This window comes from Notamacropus eugenii, chromosome 2 (assembly GCF_028372415.1).
Source record: "Notamacropus eugenii isolate mMacEug1 chromosome 2, mMacEug1.pri_v2, whole genome shotgun sequence".
NCBI lineage: Eukaryota > Metazoa > Chordata > Mammalia > Diprotodontia > Macropodidae > Notamacropus > Notamacropus eugenii.
In genome coordinates, this window is record NC_092873.1 from 200,841,243 (window position 1) to 200,859,684 (window position 18,442).

Here is an 18,442-nt window from a genome sequence, read left to right on the forward strand (position 1 = left end):
GAAATGAATCAGCATTTTTTTTAGGGAATGATCAATCACCTAACAAAAAAGAATTTTCTGTGTTGGAATTTAGAATGATACCTTCTAATAGCTGATGTCTCTAAAGCTATTAAAATTGCAGTGTCTTTAAGCATATACTTGGAACACTTCCTGGTTACTCTAATGTAATATGAAAATCAGTCACAAGGCAAAATACTGAACAACTAATTACTGACTTCTGATTAGGAATGTAAGAGTGGGATCAATTTGTAATAAGATTCAACAATGCTTACCTTCATCAAAATCTGTAAATGCCTCGTATTGTCTGAAATCAGCACAGAGCAAAAAGCTTAAAAAAAATTATTAAAATCTAAATTCCAGTTTAAAAAAAAATGATTTTAGATCATGAAGTGACGCAAGTAATTTCTAGGTATTAAAACTTTGTGATTATAAAAAAGCAATTTTTAGACCTTAGGTATAAAAAAAATTTCTATCAAGCAATTTTTTTTCTCCTTTGTACTCACATTTGTATTTATACAAGCTATCCTAAACTGTACTGAACTACATCTTAGAAGTTGGACACTAAAATATTATTTTTAAAGATTTAAAAATTTAGTTCAAATAATTGTGTGCTGAGAAAACAAGGCGGAACAGTTTACTTATGCAATTGAACAGATGGGTGAGGGGGTGGGAGAGAATGAGGACAACCATTTGAGCTGACAGAACACCAAGCCAGTGAGCAGAAAGCATGGGTGATCCACATGGAGATCTGGGGATTCTACTCACAAAATGACATAACTGTTTGGTTTCAGGATGTGGAGGGGGGAGGTCAGGTGGGCCTAAGGAATTCTCAGCCTATGAAGATCAAGAGGAGTAAAAAGAAGAGGGTGGTCCTTCAAATAGGAAGGAAGAACTTTTCTACATTCTTTACTGTGTATTTTTTATTCCTTACACCATCTTCTCTCATGTTTCAAACATGATATTGGCACAAAACTTGGAAAAGGAAAAATGCTGGTATAGTGAATCAGCGGCTGTTCTCTCCACATCCATCTTAAACTTTGTAATGTGTATCCATAGACTCTGAAATGACTAGTGCCCCATACAACAGTTGTTTTCCTTTGGTCAGCTAGAAGAAACGCACCATTCTGGCTCTCACTGTCTCTCTTTGGTAGCTTGCTATTAATATAATTTTACAGAGAATGAAGATAGGTAACATTTAATGCAGTGTTCTGATTCTCAAAGCATCTTTCTTATATTATCTCAGTTGAGCTTCACAAGAGCCCTAGGAGAGTAGGTATCACAGGTCCATTTTACAGATTAGGAAACCGAGGCTCAGAAAGGCAAATGTGATAAGCCCATGGTCACAAAGCTATTAACTGTTCGGAGTACAAGTTTCAAAACTAGGCCTTGCTGACTTCAGCCTAGCACTGCATCTACTACGGAAAAATATGCGAAGACTTAGGAAAGCATACAATAAGCCACTGTTAGAAGCTGCCTGTTTCTCATCCAAAAATCCTATTTCTAACCCTTTTCAATTCAGAAATCCCTAGCTACTTCAGTATTTGCACGTGGAATGTAACAATGAGTCATTAAAAAAATTTTGTGTTCTCTTATGTTTCTTAACTTTGGTCCAACTTAGAATTTAAAATAAGTAGTCAGGTATGAAGCATTTTCTGTCTAAGCTTCCTAAAAGAAATCTATTCCATACCACTGAAATCCAGGCTGATGTTGGAGGTAACAAATGATAGTTGTGCTATGCAAGGTATTTTTAAGTGGGAGGGACTGAAGACTAAATTTAAATTTCTCTAATTAAAACTGTAGCAGAAATTTAGAGTGACAGCAAAAGACTTTCACTATCAAATTTGTCAATGCTAAATTTCCAACATAAAAGAAATATAAAAGAAGAATGAGTAAGCTTAATACATTTTACAAAGTTCTTAATGTCTTTTGCTGAAGGATCATTATGAAGCTAAAAGGTGCACTTTACACTGTAGTAGTTAAAACTACTGTTGTTTTCCTTCTATAGAAAGGTGGTTTGTAATTTTTAGTTAAAAGGCAATTTCATTTCCTAAAACAAAAATGTATATGTATATACATAAATCTGTGAATGCCTTCCAGCAAAGTTGGCTATACAAGCCAAATTCCATTCTGGAATCAGGTATATGTATATCATTGTAGAAAAATTCCCCTAGCAGACAGATCTGAAAATCTTTGGTGAGAATGGGATTAAGGTGATTACTAGCCACAATGCAGTATTATGTTAATATGGCTGTACCTACTTCTCCTTTCCAACTCTTTCTGATATTTTGAATTCTTTCACCATTAAGCCACCCCTCAGAATCATGCTCCCTTTTGTATTTTCTGAATTTTCTGAAAATTTCTCTCATGGCAGAAGTCTCTTAATACTAAGTTTCCAAAGTATAGTATATCTGGATTTTGCATACTGTTTGCATAGTGTATCTGGATCTTTACGCTGTCCAGAACCTTAATATATTTATATCAGTTGGTTCTGCCCTTTTATTCCATGATAGGCTATAGTCTAAAAATTCCTTAAAAGATCTGATTATGTAACGTCAATTTAGTTTCCTGCTTCATATGTTCCTGCAACAAGTGTTTACTTGCACTCTGGGGATGCTGAGATAACTACGATAGCCCTGTGTCCAAAGAGCTTACAATTAATGGAGAAGGGCAACATCAGACAGGTGAGACGAGCAATACAACATAAGGATGAACAGAGTTAGAAATAAATCAGGGGAACAAGGGAGCACAATCATTAGGGCAAGATCTAGGGAGGCTTCAAGAAGGAAATGGCACTTGTGCTAGGCACTGAAGGATGAATGATTTCAAGAGAAAAGTAAGACAGCAAGGTATCCATGTAAACTGAATATCACCTGCAAAACGTGGTCTGTTTAGGGTACAGCAAATAAGGCTGGCTAAGGGTAGAGATTAGTTTAGTTGTTAGGGTAATAACTGAAGATAAGAAAAGAAGGGTTGGTTGGGGCCAGAGCATAGAGACCTGCGTAAAGAATTTGGATTTGGAAGTCCCTGAACCAGAGGAATGATATAATCAGGGCTATGCTTCATGAACAATTTAAAAATTGTATACTTCAGGTTTAGTTAGAATGACTGATGCCTGTAGTAGTATACATTTTGTTTCATAAGTGCATCTTTGAAGGTCGTCATTAAAATGAGATAAAAGAGCAACACAAGAAAAAATATGTTTTTCATGCAGAAATAATTTAAAATAAATAGATCCTTTTGATATTTTCAAAGGATAGCTAAAAGAATCTGCCACTAACTTCCTACTCTGATGCCTCATTGTGGCATGGCCCTGAGTTCTTGAAGGTCTTGGCAGGCCTTGTCAAGTTAGAAAGGCCTCGAATATGGACCTATGAATGAGTATGTGCATCTGCCATCTCAGGAACAATCCAGCTTTTAAGTACAGAAAGACTCATCACCAAGTGATTAATTTTTTTTTAGCTTCAGAAACTCATCAAGGTCATCAACCAAGACACGGGCTGCAATGTGAGTTACCTGAGGGAATGATGACAGTAAGAAGATATTTAAAAGGATAGTTTTGCTTGTTCATTCTGAATATTTCCCTCATTTCTAGGTCAGGACTGCTAGCCATTTTCATGCTGCCAATACAAAAGAAACTATGAAGTTTCTGTTTATTAAAATAAAAATGCATCAAAATTTTCTAGTCTTGCAAAAATATGCATTTATTTCACATACCTGCTTATGTATGCTGGCTTTCCCCTACTGCTTTTTCTTTCTGGCCAATAGACAAATCCAGGAAGTTCTGGTCTTGTCATATCATTCAATACTGTTACATCAAATACCTGCACTTGTAGATCCAATTCCTGTGGTGAGCACAGATCTCGGAGTAATCTTTGCTGCATATTTGAGAAACTGAGATTTCCCTGTCCCGGGGTCTCCAACCAGTAAAAGATGGGATTCACCTAGGAAAAAGTAAACATGTAAAACTTCATGTGGCTATTAAAGACAATGCAGGATACTTTTAATTGAATTCTGAAGACTAACAATTTTAATTGGGGGTCAAGGAGGGTAGGCTTATGGATCTATGGAATCGGGAACATCTAGAAAGAAAACTCCCTTCACCCATGTAGATCGGCAGCTTACGGGTAACTTAAAGTTTCCTGAGGGCAACAAAATGTAAAGTGACTTGTTTCTGGTCATATAGTTAGAATATGTGTGTGTGTGAGAAAGAACTTGAACTCTAAAGTCAGTCTCTATTTATTCTGCTAAGCTGCCTTTGATGAGCATATAATGGCAGACCAGCATTCAATTCTGGTGTGAAACATATATCAAATTTTATCTCTCAATATAGACAGTATGATGCTGTCATTTTATAATGAATGAATAATAGGATATTCAAAAACCTGTACCAAAAAGTTCTATTCCATTGTTTTCCAGGCATTTAGGCCTATGTGTGACTTCTCTTTGTTGGTTTATTTTTAAATACCCATCTACTATCTCTGTCTTCTTCCTCCTGAATACGTAATCATTGTTTCCACATTTCAACAATTAAGTAACAGGAAAAGAAATATTCCTATTTTTGCATATGTGTGTGTGTGTGTACACACACACACACACACACACACACACATATATATATATAAATAAAAATTTGAAATGTTTCAAAATAGTATTTTAAAACATAAAATATCCATTTCAGTGTCTAAAGAGGGCCCACACTTCATTGATGCAATACTTATTCCAATCTGACTTTAGCACTGTTAGAATTCAAAAGCATTTCTAAAATTTATTTTAATATTTACATAACTCTATATGGAAGTTGTAGAATTCAGAGCTGTTAGTGATCTTAAGAGTTCATCTAGCCCAACTCCTAATTTTACAGGTGAGGAAACTGAAGCCCAAAGAGGTTAAGCAACTTGCCCAAGGTCACACGGGTAATTAGAAGCCCAGTCAGGATTCAAAGCAAGATCTAAGGCTTCAAATCCAATACTTGGTCTAGTGTACCACACTGCCTCTTTTCTAATTCAGATGCAAGCATAATATAGTAAAGTTTTTTAGTATTGTTCTAGGAGCTACACCAGTAACACTGATTTAAAACAAGATTCTTTCAACCCACTAGTTAGTAAGCCTTCTTGTATGGAGTCAGAGATAGGCCCATCATACTCAATACAGGTGCAGAGATAGCTAGAATACAGTGACATTGGCAAAGCTATAACATGCCCTTATAATAATCTTTGCTTGAATCTGTGACCTACAGTAATGTCTCATTGCAGATGGTTCATTTACTATCCACTGGCAGAAGGGGAATCAGCAGGCAAAAAATTTGGAGCAGCAGGTCTATGGGACTTGTGCTAACAGTCACAGATGGAGAGTGAGCTGGTTGTGTGACATTAAAGAGCATTATTTCCTTTCTTGCTCTCATAAAGAAAGGCCAAGAACCCAAGAACAGGCTCTACCCAAACATACTAATGGGAATGTTAATGGTTTATTCTTGGGGACTGAAACATCCCCACTGAGAATGTTGTTATATCTGAGCCTTTCTGGAATTTCATTAGTGAGGTTTTGGTGGAAGTTTGAAGTGTTACCAGAAACACAACTATGTGAGGTTTAAAAAGATAGTTAGAAAGAACTCCAATCTTCACCAAAGGACTTTTCATTCAGAAAAACAAAGCTGTGCCCTCCATATCATTATGTGTTCCTTGGAATATAAGAACAGGGACTAACCTCGGACCCTTGTTCCAGTAGCATCAGTCCTTTGGACACCTCCAGCAAGCACCATGGCTACAGCAAGCTTTACCAAATACATCCCAAAAACTTGAGGACACAAGCTAGCCAGGATTTCATTCCTTCCTAGGAGAGGGGGTAGAAATAAGAAGTCAGCAGTGATTTTCAAGAAGGGCTTACATTATAATCCACATTTCCAATGATTCCTATGAACAACCATTTGACCATCTTTAGACTACTTCAAGGCCCTTTTTCTTCTGTTCTTTTTGGTCTGAACCTGTGATTTTATTGGTCTGGGGAACTACTAATGTGAAAACTCCACCAATTCAGTCTGGCAACTTACCTGCAGTTTCATAAACTGAGTGTAGACTGGTGCCCAAAGAAGCTAAGGGACATGTTCAGGGTCACGTAGTTAGTGTGTCAGACATAGGACTTTTCCTGACTCCAAGGCCAACCCTATGCCAAGGTCCACTCTGCAGTGGTGCCTCTCAAAAACCATTCTATCATAGTTAAACAATTAGAGAGACAGAATAGGAGGCAGAATCACTGTGTTAAAGTTTCAACTCCGAAGTTCTCAATCTCCTAATTTCATGAAAGAAACAGTTTTTCTGGTGTTATCAGCACTGTGCATAAAGTTTTAATAAACTCCTCAAAGAGATAATAGTAAGATACCTTTTTCTCTCTCTTATTTATAGACTTTAAAAATAGTTTCTGCCTCACTCTATTGCTTCTTAACTGTCTTCTCCTATCAAGGCTAGCTCAGGGTGGCTTACATAAGAGGAAGTTCATTAAACTCACAAATGATACAACTAACAGTAGAAGCCCAAGTCTCTTTGAGCAATGCTCTATTTGTGGCTTTCAGAATTTTACATAGGGAGCAGAATTAGCAGTAAACGAACCCTTTTGGTCAATCTAGACATGGTTTTGAGAAATTCTATAAGTTCTTTTTATCTGTAAAAAAAAGACCAATATTTAGCACTGGCTTGATAAGAGGGTGAATAAAGAGTATATATTTCAAAATCTGGGTCTACCTCTTATATTCTAAACTTTACATAAATAATGTCAAAGTACTTAATCTGCCAGTTTTGTTTTTATTGGCAGAGTAGACAAAGCACTGGACCTGGAATCAGGGAAATCTGAGTTCAAATCCATTACAACATTTGCTAGCCCTGTGACTGTGAAAATCACTTAACCTCTGTCTGCCTTACGTTCCTTATCTATCAAATGAGTATGATAATAATAATATCCACCTCCTAAGGTTGTTGTGAGGATAAAATGGAGGTAATAGCTGTAAAGTGCGATGCAAAACTTAAGGTGCTATCTACATAAATGTTATTACTGTTATTGGAGTCTTGAATGAATTAGGGTATGAAATAAAGATCTAGTGACTGTGTTGTCTACTTACTCCAAGGAAGTTTTAGAGAATTGGAGGTTCTATTAAGAAACTTTTAGTGGACCTTTTAAAACTGACCATTATGTTTACACTTGTAATATTAAGGATATCCTCTTTTTGTATATGAGTGGCCCTAGAGGTTTTCGGGGATTGATGAGCATTTGCTGCCACAGGAACATTCCACTTACTGTCACTGAATGGCTTCAAAAAAACTTTAGGTGAAACAGGATTGCAGGAGGTAGTCTGGTCAACTTCAGAAGTGTTCAAAATGGAGGATGTGGTTGCAGGAATGCAAAACCAATCTTTACAGAGACTTAAGTCAACAAAAAAATGGGGCAGAGATGTTTGGACCCAAAATGTGGGGTAGACTTAACGGACTAAGCACCAGAGTATCTCCTGAGGTTTGGAGCTGGCAATCAGTAGAATTGAGAGGGGGAAAGCAGAGGAAAAGGAGTGGCTGAATAGATGAGACTGAAGTAAAAACTGAAGTCACACTACACAGAAGGGATGGGGAAATTGGGCTCCTCTCATCCTTGGAATCCTAGTAGGAAATAATTTTAGACACTTTATCTTAAAAGATTAAAAAAAATCAACTGCATACAGTTATGGAAATAACCTCAGAATCTGAACAATTATAAAAGTACTAAGTTCTAGGGCAACAAGTAGAATAGAGAGACTGATTGATGAGAGTGGGAGCCAAATTTACCTTATTCCCTGTACATCTTTGAGACATTAATAGGACTGTGACTTTGAACATGCAAATACTGGGTTGACAGTTTAAGACAGTTTAAGAAACCTTGAAAATTTCCTTCTGTTTTCCTTTGTGTTACAGAAATCCTTTTGTGTTTATGAACAGAATAGCTCCAAGAAAGGGTATGGTCCTTACAAAGGAACCATTTGTACAAAGTGCTTCACATCTCAGAGGCAGTGTGATTTATGTAGTGACTAGAGACTTGGATTTGGAATAAAAAAAATCCGAGTTCAAGTCTTGTCTCTCACACATACTAACTGTGTAACCATGCTTGCAAATCATCTAATTTCTAAGGATCTCAGAGAATTTTTAAAAAATATATACTATAGACAATCAGGAAATCCCCACACCAATGAAAACACAAGTCTATACCAAAATATCCCAAAAACCTTAACAGCTTTTTGACATTAAACAGCTTAGGAAGAGAAGAGAAACCACATCACATCTCTCTGTGATACTTAGCAGTTTAGGAGAAGAACAAAGACTCTAACTAGGCAGAGGGCTTAGCTGGGATTGGTGATATAACCTGACCTGATTTTAGGGTGATATAACCTGACCTGGCTAAAATGTATTAACAATATCAGTCAGATCATTTTTAGTAGGGTACGCTATATTTGGTGTGAAAGCCTTGGAACTTGCTCTTTGCCTATGGTTTTGTCACTTCTTTGGTAGAGGAAAATAAGCCAGCCATTCCTAATTGAAATTTCAAGTCCTCTCTGCAACCTTGGGAAATAAAAGTTTGAACTAACATTTCTCTCTTCAGTTTATGTATTTGTGTTCTATTTCCCTTCTCTAGAGGCCCAAAATCATCAAATGTACAGGTGGGCTTTGGAAAACTAGTTTTCATAATGATCCGAGTTGACTAAGGGATGACTAAGCCACAACGTATGTGATGTTGGGCAGCAGACATGGTGAGAAAAGAAAACTTTAAGAGGAAAAAAGGGGGACATGAAAGTAATGATTTGATACAGGCTGGAGATGCTGCAGGGGGCATGAAATGTCCAGAGAAGAATTAATGAAAGAAGAGATGATTGGAGCACAGGGACAGGAGAGGGGAGGAAAGAGAAAGGGAAGAAGTGAGAGAAAGAAGAAAAGTTTGCTAAAGAAGTAATATATTCATAGGAGAATAGTTTTAGATGTGGAAAAGACCTGAAAAACTACCTACTTCAGAAGTCTAAGGCCCAGAGATAAGGTGATCTGTCCAAGGTCTTTAGAAAACCACTCAAGAGAAAGGCAGAAATTAAACAGGAAATAAAGGAGTTATAATTGAAGGCTACTAACAAAGGTCTAAGGATATTCAAGATACAGGTTTAGGAATGTGCAGGATGGCCTATGGGAGAATCAGGAAGGAATTGTTAATAACTAGATGGCTGTACTGTTGAGTCAGAATGTATTTAATGAACAATAAGAATCTGTGTTAAACACTTGTATATTCTGTACCCCAAGATTTCCTCACACTATATTACAGCATTTTTGCTTTCTAAAGGGCTGACTAAGCATATGATATTTTTCAGACTCTCTTGAAAGTATTACCAGGAATAGGTAGAGAGGAAAGTTTATGCTCCAAAACATCAAGTCCTTATGTCTTGGTTTGGTGGCCATGAAAATGATCAGTGACCAAATAAAGAGTACTTTTATATTCAAGGGTTTCTCAATAGTTTAGTGATAGGAGGAAATGAACACTATTTTACCTATCACTGCCAATAGAAACTAGTCTGGTTCAACTCAGATTCAGTTGTGTAGATCTGGCCTGGAGAGAACAATATGAGATCTATGTGAGATGTTTGGAAAAACCTTAAGTCGTCATATAAATGTCAACTATTCTTGTTAAACTTGCATTTAGAATGTAAATAATGTTAATTCCATTCTGGTCTGGAACAACCCTTAAAGTCTAACAGCTCTAATTCAAACCCCAATCTGAAGTGTAACATCCCTAAGAGCTGGTTGCATAGAGGGTCTATATGGTTTGTTTTAGTCTAGAGTGAGTATAGGGTGGCCTTGATGACTCAAGACCATTAGAAATGAGTAAGCCGGTATTGAAGAGACTTGTCCTAATCTCCAAAGGTGCTAGGTTCAAAGTAGTCAAGACCTTTGGAGTCAAAACTAATCTGAAATTGAGCCAGTCAATGGAAGACAGTGAAAGAGTGAGGCACATGAGTAATTTACAATATTTTCAGGCTTTTTTGGCCAATATAATGAGCTTATTTTTTTAGTTAGAATGGCTCTTTTCAGGGTCACTTCCTCTTACCTTGAGTTAATGATACTTAGGATGCTATTTTATGTTTTGTATTTTATGTTACATTATGTATTTGGCTTTACCAGTTTATACTACAATGTTTGCTTTGTATCTGTCTTGCCTCAGTTTGTTTCCCCATCTGGAAAACAGGGTTAATAATAGCACCTACCTCCCAGTTGCTGAGGATAAAATGAGATGATAATTGTAAAGGGCTTTGCAAAGTTTAAAGCACTTTATTATTATTCCCAACTATCATTTTCTTTATTTCCTTCTTAAGGATACTGTCTTTGCAGAGGAAGGATTTCTCTTCTGGCTCATCTGGTCAGTGTTATACCACTTTAATCTTTGTCTGCAGTGAGTGAAGAATGCTTTGATAGTCTCCTCTTGTGAATCACCAGTACAAAGCACTTCAGCAAGTAGGATGACAGGAATGTACTCAATTATGCTACTTTACCAACATGCAGAACTGAGCACTTGTTATAATAAGCAGGAAGTGACTTCGGTAGTTAATATGGAAGCTCTTCCAAACAAGTGTTCAAGTGGTTTAAGAAGCATATCAATGAAATTTACTTTCTGAAATTTACAAAAAAACTTTCCAAAAATTTAAATGAATGGGGCTTCCTAGATAAGACCACCATATTGAGTGGGTCTGTATACGCACACATATAAACACACATATGTATGTACATATATATGTATATATATAGACACACACATAAAATAATATATTTTAAATTTGAGGGTCTGTTAGAAAGAATAAATTATGCAAGAAAAATGGTTCCATTTATATATACCCCATTGATATGATGAGAGAAATAGTTAGAAGTTGTCTATACATACAAAAATATCAGCATTAGTTGCTCAGACTTTTTAAAAGATCATCTGTATTTTGCGAGATGATGCATATCTGACTGAAATAGAGTATGTGAACATTGATAATACTTTTGTGCTTAGAATGTGCTGATTTTGATTTAATGACAAATTCATATTAGATTTAACGTCTGAGCATGTCTCAATAGTTAATCATACAATTTCTCTTACTAGCTCCATCTTCCCCCGGAAGATGCCTCCAGGAAAGAATTAATGGTGAAGATATGACATCTCAGGAGTCAAAAGGTGTCGTACCTATTTTAAAGTTTTAAACAAGATAATGGGTTTTTTTTTAAACCTTACTGTGACATTTTAACATGTGTAAATTATAGCAATTTATATAAAGACAGAAGACTTGCTCTATGATGAAACCTTTTCATTGAACTGCACTAGTTTCTTCACTAACATCTGCCCGTTTTTTCCTTCCCATCTTCTTCTGTCTCTCTCATATACATATATTCTTTCATTCAAAAACTCTGGGTAAAATGTCTTATGAGCTACTCAAGCACCAGAAAAAGAAATAACCTTACAGAAACAGAATATTACAGAAGAACAATAGAATTTGTTTTAAGTAGATTTTGTATATTTAATTAGAGGCTGCACATGCATTCTTTCTGAAACTTATGACAAAACAAAAGACACTCTTCATCTATAAGAAGTTAAGAGTTTCATGAAACTCAACCTTAATTTCCCAAGAAGGTCTTTCAACACCGATGATAAAAAGGCTTGCAACACAGAATATTGACCTATGTTGACCTAGCTGTCTAAAAGTATTCATGATATTCAAACAACAAATGAAACATCAGTGAAAAGTACCCTCAATCACAAACCTGCCAAGGGGTCATTCTTATAATGTTCCCAAAAATTCTCAAATTCCTTGCGAACTTCCTCATCAATGATGTTGCTTGTGGACTGTTCGTTATTCACTTGGACATAATTGGCTTTCAAGACTATCTCCACATCACATCGAACATCTTGATGGAAGTTGTTCCACCGCTGCATCACTACCCCGTAAATGGTGAGGTCATCACCTTGAGAAGAAAACCAAGTTAGTTAAGAGAGTATCCCACAGAATAAATCATTGTCCCATCTAGTTTTTGGGGAAGTTCACGGACAAAGAATTCTGGGGAAAAAACAATATACTAAAAAAAGTAAACAAGCAATTAATTTTATAAATATTATCTCATTTAGTCTCCGCAACCATCTTGGAAGGTAGGTGATATTATCCCTATTTTTATGTTTAGTCCCTGTTATCCTATTATACATTTGAGGAGGTGGAAGCAGACAGAGGTTAAGTGACTTGCCCAGGGTCACACAGCTAGTCATTGTCTAAGGCCACATTTGAATTTCAATCTTCCCAACTCCAGGCCCAGAACTCTATCCAGTGAGCCACCTAGCTGCTTTGCCACTAGGACACACAATTTCTTATATTTGAAAAGATAAAAATGATGCTAACATTAAAAAAAATTCCAAGTCTGTAAGAGCACTAAATATTACTCTTTACTAGAAAAGTATTTTCCTGAATGATAATTCACTTTTTCAAAAGATCCATGATTTAATCTCCTTCCACGGACACAGAAATCAAACCCAACCCCATGCCTTAGTTGATGATCTTCATAAATTTGTGTCCAAAAAAACCCCAACCAAAACAGTTCATCACCTGGTAGCCAACCTTGTAGTCATAAACCTACAAATTTAGCTAGTCTGGTCCATGCATGACATTCTGTCACTTGGCTGTACTACTAACTTTCTCCATATTGGAAAGACCTACCAAAAGTTTATGTTTCATTGGCAGAGCCTTTAAGGATCTAAAGTCACCTCTACACCCAGACAAGCTATAGGTAGGCCTTTAGTGGAAGCACCATAATACCATTATTATATTTATGTGTGGAGTGCCTTTACCTGAGGCTCTAAAAACAAAGAATAAACCAAAAATAAAGACTTGTGTTAAGAGATGTAGAAATTGAGGCAAAGAGAGTTTAAACCACTATCAATCTGATGGTGGAAGAGAACAAAAGAAGGCTGTTTTCTCACTATGATGTTTATTTTCAGAACAGTATCTCCTTTTTAGATAAACCCCTTAGTTTAACTAATCCCTCATCATACTTCAAAGACCTTTCACATAAGTTTTCAGGAGCATGAGATCAATCAATCAATTAATTATACACCTCTGTGTCAGGCACAGTGCTAGGCACTGAAGATACAAGGAAAGAAGGTGGAAAATTCCTACCCTCAAGGAGATATTTTATCACAAGAAACAAGTACACATAAGGAAATACTAAATACTAAATACAAAACAGATACAAAGTGATCTTGGTGGGACCATGAGGGGACCCTGGCAGCAGGGGAGTGGCTAATCTAGTCATGAAGCTTTGATAGTTCCTTGGTATTACGTGGTCCTTATTTCATTAATTCCTACCTAAAGAGTCCCTCTCTTTGAATTTACAGGTGTTTTCTTCCTATAGTACAGTTTCTGATAGCACTTAATAAATGCTTGCTGGCTGACTCAAGATTCACAGAATTTCAGATTTAGAGCCAGAATGGCTCTAAAAGGTCATCTAGTTCAAATCTTTAATTTTGTAGATGAGGAAAAAGTCCAGAGATTTAAGTGACTTGACTTTAGTCATGCAAGTACTCAGTAGCTGAGCCACGATATGAACCAAGATGCTCTTTTACTGTCTCCTCCCTTATTTTAGATTTCAGTTCCCTATTTGCCATTTTTGTTCAGTCCTCTCTAGTCCAGAGATGATTATTCTTGCAAGATACAACAGAAGAAAAACAAAAGATAAATAGTTGTGTCTTAAGTTACAATTTTCCAATTCCCACCCCTCAATTCTGAGGGATTGGTGGAGTACAAGCCCAGTGTGATTCTACAGGGTGATGAGGTATCCTGCTGTACAGAATAAGGAAGGTGATACAGTATTGTCACGCTCAGCCTTTGTCAAGCCACATCAGCTTAGTTCTAGGTTCCATGTTTTAAGAATATATTGACAACTATAATATCGTCAGAGGACAGTGAGTAGGCTGTGAAGGGACTCTTAAAAGTTGAACCGTACAACTACCAGCTGAAGAAATTGAAGATGTTTAGATTAGGGAGGAGAGACATGATACCTGTTTTTAAATGTCTGAAGGGCTTCCACATGGAAAATTAATTAAAATTTTTTGAACCCAAACGAAATAATAATAATAGATATGTATGTTTGCAAATCATTTTATATACAATATCTTACTTGAAAGGGAAAAATTAGAAGCAGTGCACTGAAGTAACAGAGAAGATTCTAGCTTGATAGAAGGATAAAGTTCCTAAAAATTAGTGCCATTTCAACAGGCTGCCTTGGAAAGTCAGAACTTCTACTTGAATTGGCTCCTGCTCAGATACGGGTTGAACTTGATGACATATGAGGTTACTTCCAGCAATGAAATTCTGTGTCTTTGGCAACCTGCCCATTCACTTGCACATCCCGGTCTGGAAAGATGCGTTTTTAATTTTGTTTCTCCAGTACGGATGGTTCAACCAATATGTGTACATTCTGATGGATTGCACTGGGGAGGCTTTGAAGTACTCGAGTCTTAATGCAATTAGTATGATGTCATCTAAAAATAGGTGCATTTGAAGAACCTTGCCTTTAAATAAGTCATCATTCTTTGGTTTGAACTTTGTGCCGTATCTTCTGTGAAACTGGCAAATATCTGGGTCCCAAAGGAACATATGACTGCAGAAGTGCTGGTATGTAGTGGGGGCATCTGCACAAATAGCTCAAACTTGAGGAGACCCTGTCCTGCCAAATTAGTCATCACCAGCAAAGCCAGAGCTTACATCCCGAACTTCTTTCTGGTCTCATCTACAAGTGTTCTCAGGATATCTGGTTCCTCTGTATCTCTGGCCAAATTCTCTGAAGGACATTTGCAAATCAACAGCTTTTCACTGTTTTGTGAGATTGTTACTTCTTGTTGTCTCTCATCATCCACTGCGATGTTTTTCAAATATATTCTTTACTAGAATTGTTTCTGGCCACCTAAGTGTCTGCCTGGAAAGGAAAGTATATGCTGACTAAGGTGGTTTCTGGGTTTTTTCGGCATCCTTTTTGTGGTGGTTTTTGTTTTGCCTTAGTTAAAGTTTTCCAAGCTGGTCAGAGTTAAGGTCAGTGTTTTGCCTTAGTTAAACTCCCTCAAGATGGGACCAAGTAAATGCCATCATATTTATCCACTTCCTTTTGGTCTGGGTTGACAGTCTGTCAAAACTACAGATACTGTAATTAGTGTCTTCTCCCCTACCTGATAGAAATTCAGTTTCATTTACGATCCTCTCCTATTTCCACATTATATATGGAAATGTTAGTTTTACCTGGTGTTTATCAAGTTCAGAATAAAGAGAAAATAAATTGGAAAAAAAACCCAGTGCCGCCTTATGTTTTTCCTTTGTTCTAACTTGCTTTTTGACCTACCTCTGCTCTGAGTTGATGATCTGTCTGCGCACAGTGTTTCTAAAGTATTAATAATAATAAAAATAATAACCAAGCAGGCAAGCCATCAACAAGTACTTATTAAGCACCTAGTGTGTGGCACCTAGTGTGTGACAAGTGCTATACTAGCTCTGGGAATGAGAATGCAACCAATAAAAAATCCCTACTCAAAAGAAGCTTACATTCCAGCAGGGCGCTAACAGGTCACACAGAAACAGAACAGACATTTCTATTGTGCTTTCAAGTTTGCCAGGAGTTTATACTCATTATCTCATTTGAGCTTCATATCCACCCAGGCAGGCAGGTACTATAGATATTATTCCCATTGTAAAGATGGAAAAAAAAAATTAAGCCAGATTAAAGTGATTAAAACTGACCTTGGCTGACTTTTAGCATCTGAAAATAAGACTTGGCCAATCAGTTCGCAAGAGCTTACAAAGTACCCCAAATGTTGTTCAGGATATAAAAAACAAAACATAAGATATTATCACTGCCCTCAAGGAACTTACAACATAATTGAAACACGGGGTGTTAACCTCAGGGTTCAGCTCTAGATCCTTGCCTTGTCCTTATTTTACACAGAAGGTATTTCCTCTGTGCTAAGAACTCACTCTTCATTTCTAATGCTATGTCCTCAACTCCTCACCCTGTATACTTAATGTAGCGTCGGTGCTGCAAAATGTTTTTTCAGTGCTGTTAGTGCCAGAATAATGTGCCATCGCTAGGCTGCTTCACATACAATCTGCAGGCAGAACTTTGGCATTTTGAAAAAAGCACTCAGTAAATGCTAAATATGTGGAATTCATGCTGCTGACTCACAGACTGAAATATTACACACATATATTTCTAGTCAGAAGGAGCTTCACACAAAATGTCAGGAAGCATAGTGTTTAAACTATGGAGTGCCTCACACATATACTAAAGATCTTTCCGGAACCATTGCTCAAAATATTGATGAAACTTAATGGGAAAAGAAATTGACTAATTCTATAACATCACCTCACTAAGCATTTCATGGTGTGGGAATCAATATATAGCAAATTTATTGATTGATATCACTTTAGATGCAGCATTCAGAGAATACCAAGTGCATTTTAGTTGATCTTCTGGTTGAAAAGATTGTCTTTTAGATCATTTCTAAACTGATCAAATAAAGCTCTTAGATTTTACATATGGCACCTACTGGGGAGGGACTATATTTTGTTTTGTATGTTTTACACAGTAAACAGTACAGGAACTCAATTACCATATCAACAAACAGGTTTTTAAAAATTCTGTGACCAAGCTTCCCATCGCCACTGTAGTTTCCCCTGCCTCCCAACTCTTTCCTACATTCCCTACATGGGGCCACAGTGATGTCACATCTAATACCAATGACTACCTACTTTACTACCAACATTACCCTTCATTGATCTAGTACATTATGCTTTTCAAAGCCCTTTCAAATGTGTGTGTATTTATTTACACACATACTCAAGCATGCACACATTCACACTCACTCTTCACTTTCTCTAGACCTGGTCACCAAGACTCAGCTGCCTTCTTACCCTGGAACTTCCTTCCCTATGTGCCTGGGGCCTTCTCACCCTGGTTCTTCTCTCCATCATTCTAGTCCCCTTCTCTAGATCCTCCTTTCTGGCGACAGAACCTGGCCAGCAATGCTTCATTCCTCTCTCAATAATATTGCGCTACCACACAGGTCTCTCCCAACTCCCAAATCCCTACCTGTAGCATTTCAGCTCCCTCATTAGAATATGAGCTCCTAAAGGGCAGGCACTGCCTTTCTTTTGGCTCATATTTGCATTACTAGTGCTTAACATAATGCTGGGTGCATAACAAGCACTCAGTAAATACCTGTGGCCTTACCTTGTTGCCTATCTCATGAACTCTCCACAATAACCCTATGAGGCAGGTAGGGATAAACGCATGTTAACTTCATTGTTACTTAAATTTCTTACCTGCCTCAAATCTACTTTCTTTCTGGTCCAAGTAACTCTGTATTGCTGTATTGTCACATGATGATTATCAAAGAACAAAATTTAGGTAAAAAGACTGGGAAACATGATACCCCAGCTTCTTGACCATTCTACTAATATACTTCAAAGACTTTTCCTCTCTTGAGGTCCACTTGTACCACCTTATTCCCCATCCTAGTTATATAGAAACAAGATTTAGATCTAGGAGTGATCAATGTAGTACCATCTCCTCAAGGCCCATAGCGACATGGAGAGGCAGAATCCCAAAGATATGCCACTTGGCTTACCACTTTCCTCTCTACCCTATGCTTTGCCACTATCCTCAGGGATTTCAATATTCAGAGAGAAAATAAGTGGCATGGCCATTTATAACCTTGGGATTATCTTTGATTCTTTTCTCTTACCTTTCAAATATAATTAGTAACCATACTTGTTGATTCCACCCCTACAACACTTTCCAAAACCTGTCCTTTCTAATTCTACTGAGACCACTCTCTTAGAGACCCCCAATAGCACCCACCTAGATTATTGCAATAGTCTCTTTACAGGATTACTGACCTCCACTCTCTTCCACCAAAAATGCATCCTTCATACTACTACCAAAATAAACATGCATACGTCTAGTTACATTACTCTTTCATTCAAATATCTTCCAATGACTTTCCTTTCGTTTGAATCCAGTTTAAAATCCTCTTCCTGGCACAATCCTGTCTTTCCAGTTTTATCTCATATTACTTTTCCCTGGAGTCTATGGTCCAACCAAACTGAGCAACTTTGCTCTCTTCACATCCACTACCATTCCTGGTGTTTTAGCCAGGATGAATTTGGAATGCTGATGGGCTAGGCAAAGATCCCTAGTAAGCAGGTGGTGATATGACAGTGCAGTGCAGGGGAGAGATTTAGGACTGTATAGTTTTGAGGGTCATCAATATAAAAAATTGAACCCATGAGAGCAGATGAAATAAAAAAGGTAAATAGTATGCAGAGAGAAGCCGAGATGGTTTAGGGAAGAACCTTGGGTAAGATTCATGGTTAGGTTTCAGGAAAGAA

At 37.1% G+C, this 18,442-nt stretch overlaps 1 protein-coding gene across 3 annotated transcripts in view; it reads right to left on the bottom strand.

The window, feature by feature from the left end:
- MCM9 (minichromosome maintenance 9 homologous recombination repair factor) overlaps positions 1 to 18,442 on the bottom strand; it is a 186,204-nt gene that overhangs the window by 131,658 nt on the left and 36,104 nt on the right. For all 3 annotated transcript variants that reach the window (XR_011974485.1, XM_072643155.1, XM_072643154.1), the window contains exons 5-7: positions 11,784 to 11,984; positions 5,704 to 5,829; positions 3,822 to 3,941 (exon numbers count right to left, since the gene is read on the bottom strand). Coding sequence is in view for 2 of the 3 variants with exons in the window: in XM_072643155.1 (XP_072499256.1) it covers positions 3,822 to 3,941; positions 5,704 to 5,829; positions 11,784 to 11,984 (447 nt within the window). In the remaining variant the exon portion in view is untranslated. The remainder of the gene's footprint in view (positions 1 to 3,821; positions 3,942 to 5,703; positions 5,830 to 11,783; positions 11,985 to 18,442) is intronic.